The sequence below is a fragment of the Amborella trichopoda genome, chromosome 1, assembly GCF_054954075.1.
Source record: "Amborella trichopoda isolate Santa Cruz 75 chromosome 1, AtrichopodaSantaCruz75HAP2 v2.0, whole genome shotgun sequence".
Taxonomy (NCBI): domain Eukaryota; kingdom Viridiplantae; phylum Streptophyta; class Magnoliopsida; order Amborellales; family Amborellaceae; genus Amborella; species Amborella trichopoda.
The window spans coordinates 44,231,699-44,242,936 of record NC_142336.1 but is presented as its reverse complement, the minus strand read 5'-3'; the positions used below and the strand labels follow the sequence as shown (position 1 = coordinate 44,242,936).

Sequence of the window (11,238 nt, the reverse complement as noted above, 5' to 3'; positions counted from 1 at the left end):
GTTGCAATAGCGAGGTGGGTGTGTGTGTGTGAGAGAGTTGCAACAAGGCTAGGGTGTGTGTGTGCACGAGCGTTTGTGTGTATGTGTGAGAGGAAGATTTGGGTTGGAATAAGTAGTTGTGAATTTGGAGCGAGGTAAGGCGAGAGGGAGAAGATGGGAAGAGAGATTTGATTTAGGTTGGAATAAGTAGTTGTGAATTTGGAGTGAGGTAAGGCGAGAGGGAGAGTGCAATCAAGATGAGAAGAGACAGATTTGAGAGGAGTAAGCTTATGTAGATGGGTGAGCTTTAATATGAGAGAGAGATGGCGCAAGCTTATTTAGATGGGTGAGAGAGAATTGCAGAAGTAGAGAAGGGACTAAAGTCGTGCTGGTAGCACCTCACACCGCACGTTGTGATTTTCATTCTCATCATTAACATCACCCTACCGACACTTTCAAAAAGCTAACTTCTAATCTACTTGAAAAAACAACAGGGTAAGGCCTCGTCTTCCCCCCCTATGGTAGAGAGAGAGAGAGTTGCAATGAGCCATCGGGCACTTGAGGGGTAGAGAGAAAGTAAAAACGAGCCTTTTCTATATAATAATAAGCATAAACGGGGCTTCATTGGCTTGCGTGACTTCCAAAGAGGGAGAGAGCCTGTGAGCCCAGGCTATCAAATGCGCTTTAAGTAGTTTACATAAAATTTCAAACTCTTGTAAATAATATGTAGGATCATGAAAACAAAAAAGATGACAACGAACTTTCTATGTGACCCTATGCTTATATCTAGTATATGTAACCCCTGGTCTCAGCCGTCAGATCTGAATAAATGACTGCGATGATTTGAATCACAATATCAAAAGCCAGCTAAGCAAAAGCCAGCTCTTAACTGTCAGGATCTTGATTAGATGGCTCATAATTTTTTTTTTATATTTTTATTCTATAAATAATTTTGAGGCACAATTTAGAGCATGCATAGATCACATGACAAAAATAATAAAAAATATTTCCAGCTTAAAAATTACCAGAATACCCCTGAACATTTTAGGAACATTTTGATCACTTATTTATACAGAAAATATTTTTAATGGTGTGCATGATGATATAAGATCGTTAAAAACATGAAAAAGTATAAATGATTCATACAAGAAAGTGGGCATGGAATAAGACCATGAATCAGACAAACAAATTTAACAAAATAAATAACTTTCAAAGAACACAAGCTCTAGAACAACAAATCCATTAGCCTATTAACAATCAACAAATGATCACCGCTTGCCCTAATGCAGTACTGCACATTTCTTCCAATGAGTGAGTTCCAAAGGTAACAGTGGCGACAGCGCAAATATCTATGGGGTTGGAGGTATCACCATTAGTATATGCTATACCACTGCAAGATATTGCAGCCCAGTTCATATATCCTTGAATATCAGATCTGGACTTTACCAGGAAAAAGATGAAACAAGAAAATCAAAATAAAACAAAACAAAACTAGGAGAACATAAACACGTTTTTGCAATATAGGCTAAATCTCTAAATAAAGAAAATACTTTTTTGTGCAGTTCAAGCAACCAGATTACATTACCATTCCATTTCACGTTTCACCATGTACCTAGAAAAAGCGGTTTTTACAAATAAACAATTTAGCCAGAGTGTCACTAGGACAAACTCACCTTTAAACGTCAATAATTTATGGACACGAGGTTTATCTTTATTATAAGTTATATATGCCTTGATCAGAAACGCAGAAAGTTACTCATGTTGAAAGTTGTGCTAGAAGCGTCCACAGCGTTAAGAGAAAGAGTTGCTATCAGAAACGAAGGGATCCCCACATGGGCAGCCCTTTATTTACAGAAACATACATAGAGCGTATGGGTCCCTCGACTGTCCTAATTCATACCAACTCCCAGTCATCGATTTCAGAGGACTCAATAGTCTGCCATTTCTCAGAGTCCAAGGCTTCAACAAGAAATGAATTTGAGCAATTTCCCTCCTTTTTCTTCATTTCCAAATTCATATCTACATCGTACCAATATGCTACCTGCTCAAAGTCATCTACCTTCGCCAATGGAAATTTTGCGGCAGAAGCTCCCTGTAATTTAGAAAACAAAAATCAAGAAACCGGAATAAAAAACAAAATTCTCAGATGCACTTTATTCAGCAAGAGGTTAATAGTGGGAACCCCTCTAGATACCTTTGTTTTACTTGACTGGCTAGAGATAACACGAGCTGGTTTATTTGCCACTAAGCATTCTCCATGCTCAGTTTCCTGAAGTTCTTCGACATGGGTTGCATTCAAATCAATCCCAATATCCTCCTTGTTCAGCTCTCTGGGTACTGAATCATTAGAGCTTCCAGCAACAAGATCTGGTGGAATAGCAGATAGGGAATGAGAAGATTAAGAACAACCACCCCTATCGTTTCAACAAAGGGAACGGCCAAGAAAATCTATAAAAACAAAAGTGCCAACCACTACTACAGACATGCTGAGATTTTAATATACTGAAAAAAATACATAAAGTGTCAGACCTCTGAAGCATTAGTGCTGTCACAAGAGAATGCAAATCTGATAAGAAATGGATGACCGAATCAGATAAGAACCTATGTTTTTCAAGCAAGATTCAATTCAGATTTTATAAATAAAATATAAGTAAAACAGCTATTCTTTCTCATCTTCCAAATATTCTTTCTTCTCTTGGATGAAATGAATGGGTGGGGGCATTACACACAGTCCAAACAGGCTAAAAGGATGGTGTCCTTATTTTGACCCAGTTCAGGCAGTCATACCCTGTGCAATTGCCCAGGAGAGTTCGTTTTTAAAATACATCAGTTTATTCTGAGATACAACATGTCAATAATTATACCAGTAACATTACGAAACGACCACAATATTGTTGCTGCAGAAATTGCTACAACATGTTTCCACAAAACAGCACTTTATTTATTTAATTATTTAATTTTCTTAGTATTCCAATAAAAGGGTTCACCACCACTATAAAGATTTTGACCAAACAAGCAGGATAACACATTAAAGACAGAAACACTAACAAACTGGTACGCTAGTCCCACATTTGATGTTGAATTACTGGGACACCTAGCTCTTCTCCAAGAACCTATTGCTTATTAGTACATTCTCTGTCCCAGACATTGCAGGATTGTTGCAATTGACATTCCAACCAGTGAACTAGAAAATAAATGTACCATCATGTGTAGGTTCCTTCTTCCAGGATGTATTGCTCTTACTTTTATTTATATTTTAGCTTGTTTTTTTACGAGATACATACATATCATAATCATGACTAACCAATGGTTTAAAACATGATGAATCAGCCTCAGATTCGCTCACACAGACACGAAGGTGTCAATTCAGTTCAGAAACACAGAGTCACCCAAGTCTCCTTTGATTGACGCTCCCTTGTTTCTTTTTCATAGAATTGGCGAGTCCTGGTGAGACTCAGCCAAATCAGACTGGCTGACCCAGGCTCGTGACCCTAGTGAGTCCCGACACAAGTCTAAGATTAAATCATTGAGAATAATAGAGTACCCAATGTATGGGTATCATCTTCCTGTTGGTGCTCATGCACAACCTGCAATGCTACCATACAGACATGCAAGCCAAGAAAAAATATGGCAGTCAGTCTATCACATGATTTGAAAGGAGGGGATATCAGTAATCTATCACATGATTTGAAAGGAGGGGACGTCAGTAATCTATCACATGATTTGAAAGTAGGGGATGTCAGTACCAGAAAAACACACCATGACCTAAACAATGAAGGGCAAAGAAATGGAGGTTAATCTTAAGAAAATCCAAATTGACAAATAATATCTCCAAATATGGTGCTCATAATGCATTTGTAATATTTATTTTTCAAGACCTACACGAGTGTGACCACACTGTAGTTGCTGGGATCTCCCAAACTAGGTGGCTATCTTGCTCCAGAATCTTGCTTTGATGCTTTAATAAAATGACCTTCAAGGGATCTTAATTTTTAAATTTTGGGATCTCGATGCTCACTATTAGGTATTTAAGCCCCACCTTAAAAGCCAAGATAATTACCAAACTAATATTCTCCTTTACTTATATCATACTACCAATGCAACTATTCTTTTAGTATAATCGTATTGCTTGCTGGCTATAAATAAAAAGATCCCTACTTATATGTGTGTGTGTGTGTGTGTGTGTGTGTGTGTGTGTGTGTATATGGAGAAGTCTTAAAAACATCTATGGGCGAAATTGAATAGTATTTCACCCCACAATGGACATAGCATGTCCATTGCAGTTTTGCCTTAAAAAGCGCAACGGATCTATGAGAGCCGTGCCAGAATCCCGTGTTTTTTGACATGAAAAAACTCCACAACGGACATAGCAGCAACAGACATGCAATGTCCGTGGCGGTCTTTTAATCCACACCATCTATTGTACAAACAATAATCGTACTTTCGGTCCTTAAATCGCTTTGATCATACTCCAGATTCCAACAACTATGACTGAAATGACTCTTGGACAACTCTTCCGAGATGGATGAGTTTGAAGACTAGGGTATTCTTGAGGAGCTTTCAAGCTTCCCATTGATTATATTACATGAGAGCCTCTTACGTTCTTTAGTGCTTTTGACTTTCTTTGTTGTGTTCCTCCTAAAATCCCTATAGATATCCTGAGTGGGCCATTGTATCCAAATATAAATCACCCTATTGTGTTTTACCCATGTATGTATCTTCATGCTTTTATTTTTGTGGATACCTCTTAGTCAATGTGGGAGTATGTTCTGGTTGAGTATCTAGAGCATGGCATGGGTAGGGAGCTGAGCTCAATGTGTGGGACATAGTGGGCTTCATCACTCTCGCCTTGGCATGCGAGTAGGCCTTGACTAGATGAGCGAACCCCCACACTAGGCTGGTTGTGTTTTATCCCATGATGCACATTGCTGAAATAGGTCCATGGCAATGTTCAAAAAGGTGGAGGCGGCCACCTAGGCGGCCAGTGGTCTTGGCCACCTAGGCGGCTAGGCAGCCATCTTGGCAGGCGCCAAAATACCTGGGCGGCCCTAAGGGCACGGGGTTGGGCAGGGCCATATGTTGTTGTGTGTATGATTGTTTGTGAATGTGTGTGAGTATGTGTTTAGTATGTGTCTGTGTATGTGCGTGTGTGTGTGTTCGTACGCGCGTATGTGGTTGTTAGGCCTCGCATGAAATTCTTGAAGATCATCCTCTTTCTTTTTTCCTTTTGGATCCCTATTTGTGAGAGAGGGGTCTCAAACACTTGGAGGATGTTCTTCTTTCTCTTCTTCTAATATGTCAAGAGAGAGAGAAAGAGAGAGAGAGAGAGAGAGGGAGAAAGCGAGAGAGGGACCTCATGTCGAACACTTGGAGGCCATCTTCTTCTTTTCCTGCTTCTTAATATAAAGATGGAGGATATGGGTCCATGTATATCTCTTTGTGTGTATGCGTGTGCGTGAGAGAGATAGAGAGCAAGGTTGTTTATCGACCACTTGGAGTCTATCTTCTTCTTCTCCTCATATGTAGAGAGAGCACATAGACCGGAGAGAGAGAGAGAGAGAAGGGCAATACACAGGCCTAATTTTTGTTTGGGTGGATTTGATTTTTTTTTTTTTTTTTTGCAGCCGTGGCACTAGGTGGATGCCCAGGACCCGTCTAGGAGGGCGCCCGCCTTAGGCATGCCCGCCCAGACCCCACCGCCTAGGCGGTTTGTCGGCCAAGCCACCTAGGCGATTGAACGGCCGACTTTTTCATCACTAGTCCACGGGTACCCTGTCGAGGTCGGCAACAGCCAAGATGGATACTGCTTGGTTGGCCAGGAGATGAAAGAGGCTCCTATGACGTAGAATGTTTAGGGGCATGTGAGGCCAAGCACCTAAAAATCTCGACAATGAAAATCCTACATAGCATGTATGCTACTAGTTGCCTCGTTGCCTCATATCGGTGTGATCTGGACTTATGTTGAGTCTATGTAGCTGTTTGCATGCATGTGCCTAAGAGAGACTCCCCGAAGGAGGAAACCTGAGACATTATCATGAATTTTGGTATGTGCACTGGACCCTAAGCTTGTCCATGAGGAAAGCACATGGAATCCATGACTACTCAGGCACTTCTATGCCTTGGCAAGCTTTGATAGGCTAATCAGGAGCCCATTGCATGGGAGATATGTGGGTCATGGATTTGTTAGGTTGGTTTGAGGTCTCCAAGAGGTCATGGGGTAGTCATGAAGTGCCTAGTAAAGGGTTCAGTTCCATCGCTAGCACAATCTTCCAAGTTCTTCTAAAAGTGATTTTTAAAGGGTGTTTAAGGAGAGTAAATATTCTGTAATTTTTCTAATTAATAACTTAATTTATATGAAGTGTTTTTGGTTTTAAAATAAGGTTATCTATGAAATAATTAATTTTGATTTAAACAAAGTCTACTTTGGAATTAGAAGTTTTGTTTCCTTGGAAAGGCAAATTGGGGTGAAGAACCACATAAGGACCATATTTTAACCATGTGAAATAAGCTATATAAAAAGTGGCACGAACTAAAAATAGGAGGAAGAAGTGCAAGGCCCTCATTTTAGAAAGCTGAAATGTTTTAACACTAACACGAGCACGCACATACAATTATTTTTTGAGATTCATGTCGAAACGTGGCATGCTCTCCATGGGGAGAACATATGAGGAAGAGGTGGTCCCTATAAGAGAGTGCATGAATCACAGCGGTACTTATAATGATAACCAAATCGCAAAATAATTTTGAAGGTGTAAATAAAACTAAATTGTTGTAAAATATTTTTGACAAATCCCAAAAGGATTATAATTGATTTTAAAAGGTTTCTAATTATTTCATTATTTTTAAAATTGGTTAGAATTGGGAAATCCCATACAAGCTTCCAAACAATCCATATAAAATTGGAAGACTCTTGGAACTAGGAATCCTTCTAAGGCTAATGGTGCATTATATACCCTTGATTTATGATGGGGATGGATCAGCCCTCTCACACCATCAATCTCCTAATAGTATTAGGAAAGCTAATTCACATATTTTGCTCTTTACCCCTCTACAGTACTGTAGAAAGGGATCCCAAACCTCTATTTACATAGTTTTAGGTTTCGTAAGAGCTCCTATGAAATAATTTAGGGCATCATGAGGGAGACTTAGGGAATATCCACATGAGAGTTTTGGATAGGAAAGAGATGGTTATTTGTTTGAAAGAAAGGGTTTTAGGAGGAAAGTAACCAAGAGAGAAAGAGGAGCTGCATTAAGTAATGCCTAGTTTTGACCAATTCCTTCTGTTTTAGAGAAGATTCAAGTGTAGGGCAGAAGAGGGCTTACACCCTACAATTCCAAGCCTGGTTCTTCACCTAAATCAGTAAGGAATGACCTCTTTTTAATGGCTCTTGGGTTCGTGAAAAAGAGAAAGGAGTGGTGAGTGCAAATTAGGGCTAGGGTTTTATGTAATTCCATCTCTTTGTTTGAGAGATCTAAGTAGAGAAGAAGAAACTCTGCAACCTATAACTCCTAGGCTTTGTAACTCACCCAAATCAGAGAGAAAAAAGGTGGAGTAGCTTGCCGGTTGGTGTCATAACAATCCAGACAGATGAGGTGACCGAAGTCCCTATGAGGCGACTCTAGGCAAATTCTGGTTTGTTGACCTTTTTGCAGATTTAACTTTTTTGGAGCACCTACTTGGTGACGTGACTACAACTGTCTTAGATCAAGGTATAATTTTCTTCTTTGGTTTTGAATCCAGTTTCTTCTTGTAAAATTTCGGAGTAGGAACGTGTAAGACCAGGATGATACAGGGCTATTAATAAAAGGTACTCTATCTACAGTTTCAGAAAAAAAGGTGCTCTATGTAATTTTTCCTGGAAAGTTTTATAAGAGGCACCCTGTGTCACCTGGTCAAGCTGTCACAAATTTGAAGATCTAGGGCTCGGGTCCATTGGATTGATAGACAAGAAGGATCTAAAGAGGCAAGATAGAAGAGAGGGGATGGGGGGGTGGTGTGAGATCCTACACTCAGCATCAGACCAAGACAATTAAGTTAGGCAGCAATTTAGCTTAGCAACCAGCAAGTTCTTTGCAATTCTCTAATAAAGGAAATGATCTTGACATAGGATTTCTTAAGGCTAATTTCTTACATTAAGGCATCACAGAAAAAGACAATCCAAGTTTAATGTCCTTCACTTTCTTAACTATATTCCCATGAATAAAGCATACCAGCACATATTGCATTATATCTCCCTAGAGCCTCCAGCTATCTCAAAACTCATGAAAAGTCCCCAAAGCCAAGTTATCTCTGCATATAGCATCTCCCCTAGTCATAAACAGATACTATAACAATGGTAGTCTCCCACAAAAAGACTAGTTGGACTTTGAAAGACCCTCAACTATTTGTTTAAAAAATAGCAAAAGCAAAATTTCAAGACCAAGCACCACATTTTATTTTATTTTTTGAAGAACCAAGCACCACATATATATACTAAGGGAGAATAATTAGTAGAGTGAATTTGGGATTCCTTTCTGTGTCTCTATTTTCCGTTTGTTTTTCCTAAAATCTCTATGTAAGAGAATGAGTAAATCGAGAATTCCTATACTATCTTTCTCATATTGCATTATCAACCATTATCATCAAGCACATTTAACAACTACTTCTATCCCAAACTCCAATCAATGCCTAGATTCTCTCTCGCAAAAGGGTAGGGAAAGTAGAACTCCCATCCCATCTCAAGTTTTTCTAAGACTTCAGATATCTTATTTTAAATTTAAATTAATTATTTCTTAAACAAAAATACAACTAACTTAAAATCTTAAAAATATGTTGACAAATAAATGTCAGAAATAGGAGATCATTAAATACTGGTTAAAAAATCCAATTATTTTATCAGGTATGAATTTATTGCACCAGAAGGATGCCACCAAAAACTAATAGCACAACAACTCTATAAGCTAAGGGACCATATTGTTTTGACAAGAAATTATCAAGACCCTGGCATTATCAAGAACCTAGGCAACAACGATGGCCATACATCCAGAAATGGTAGGGTTCCTTTATTAATTTGACTGTCATTTGTATTAAGCCAGCAACTCCAGTAAGCTAAGAGATCATATTGTTTTGATAATAAATAAGCCAAGAAATTATCAAGACCTAGCATTATCAAGCACCTAGGCAAAGACAACAGGTCATACATTTAGAAATGGTCGGGATCCTGTTTGAATTCCTCAGTCATCTTTATTAAGCCAAATCAAAGAACAGATAATGCAGGACAACAATAATGAACAAATACAGAAACAATATATTCAAACCATATACCGGATTCTTGTTCTTGGAATATAGCATCCAGCTGGGTAGTTTCAATATCTTTCTCAGATCCACTGCAAGATGGTTCTGGAATTTTAATTTCGAGAGTCAGACAAGTAACAATTAGAGAAGTTGCAGTCTGAGGAATAAGTGGATGACGTGACAGCACAACATACAATATACTCAAAGAAGCTAAAGAGGGTACCAGTTGATTCGTTTAAAACAAAAAGTCCATCCTCGTGGTCTGTCTTGTTGTCAGCAGGTAAATCTGGCAGGTTTGCTTCAGGTGATGGGACATCAACAAGAACTGAATGCACCCTACAATCTGCAACATCATTTTTAACTGTTTTCTTTTGAAAATCAGATTCCAAAATATCGACTGGGAGTGTGACGGATATCTGGTTTAAAGTGACACACTCTTTCCCATGATTTAGTTCAAAAGATGTTTCAGGTAAAATGGCAGGTTTGAGGTCCAGAGGTTCTTCACTGCAATCCTCTGATTCAACAACAGGTAGCAATGCTTCTTCATTTAAAGAAGACATTACAGACTCCACCTTTTCTTTATCAGTATCTTGTGTTGCAAAGCCTTCATCCAAGGGGACAGAAGGGTGCAGGTTAATCGGATCCTCAGGAGACAGCACAAAGCCTTCATCCAAGGGGACAGAAGGGTGCAGCCTAATCGAATCCTCAGGACGCGGCACAAAGCCTTCATCTAAGGGGACAGAAGGGTGCAGGCAAATCGGATCCTCAGAAGATGGAGGAAGCAAATCTTGCATAACTTCCTCATAGAATCTACGAACATTGTCACCGACATTGTTCATTTGGGTCTCAACATATTTGGTTGTTTCCTGTAACCAAATATTTTCTTCACATGTCATAAAGTCAATCAAACCAACGAGCAAAACTGGAACATTCGACTGGTGTTGAAAGAAGAAAAAGTGAAGTAGACTACAAATTGGACCATGGTAAAGCATATTCCATGAGGTCATCATTCCTCAATGAAATGCCGGACAGTGGAGAAATAGTTAACCCACCAGATTAGGACATGGCTCCATTGGTGGACCACTCTACATCACTGCCCAACATTGCATTGCATCGTGATAACCCCAATGAAATACAGTTTTCCGTATGCTCCAGGACAGAAGTATATTTTCCAGAACGAAAAACTAGCTGTCAATATACAAAATCACATGCCATAAAATACAATGTCATTTTCAGTCCATGTCATGGATATATAGAAAAAAATTAGATACTTTTAACCAACCAGGTAAAAGAAAAATATGCTTGATACCTGATATTGGTTTGCTCATTCTTTTCATGAACTTAAATGTCAACATACCAACCTTAACAAACTGAGTATGACTCCTATCCACCTCTGTGTACATAGCTTCAAGCTTCCTGTAAACGTTATTCATCCAGAATATCCCTGTGGGTTTTCCGTCCATACTAAACATGGATAAGCCTTACTCAAGTTCTTTCTCTAGTGGAGATAAAATCTGCTCAAGCATAAAGATAGGCTACAAGCACCTTTTATTCCAGTCCCCTCAAGGCAATGCTCACCAACCTGTACACAGAACACACCAGATAACAGCAATGGTCAATGACACAGGAAAACATCTCTCTTTTATTTGGTAGCAAACCATATTAATAAAATGAACAAGTAAAAAGACATGTAAAAAAACAAAAGAAAGAGAGGACATCAAGGAGACAACAAAGCAACAAATCGGTGGCAAACCCACCATCATTCTCCCTACCCCTTGAAAATAACAGTAAGAATGACAATATACTCAGGCAAGTGCATTGCTACTACACTACCTTCTCAAAGAACATGGCTGAAAGAAATTCATTTTGGGAGAAAACATTTATTCAGAAACCATCGATAAGAGCCAAGAAACCAGTCTCTTCCATGCCTATCTAATGACACCAAGGCTGTCTCCTTTGACAACTATTGAGGTGTTCAACACAGG

At 39.0% G+C, this 11,238-nt stretch overlaps 1 protein-coding gene across 1 annotated transcript; it reads right to left on the bottom strand.

The window, feature by feature from the left end:
• Positions 1 to 1,158: 1,158 nt before the first annotated feature.
• Positions 1,159 to 10,835, bottom strand: LOC18442168 (uncharacterized). The gene is made up of 5 exons (XM_011627966.3): positions 10,615 to 10,835; positions 9,477 to 10,119; positions 9,284 to 9,358; positions 2,174 to 2,346; positions 1,159 to 2,071 (listed from the first exon to the last, which is right to left on the bottom strand). Exons 1-5 carry the CDS (start codon positions 10,723 to 10,725, stop codon positions 1,874 to 1,876), a joined length of 1,200 nt encoding a protein of 399 aa, XP_011626268.1. The 5' UTR covers positions 10,726 to 10,835; the 3' UTR covers positions 1,159 to 1,873.
• Positions 10,836 to 11,238: the final 403 nt, after the last annotated feature.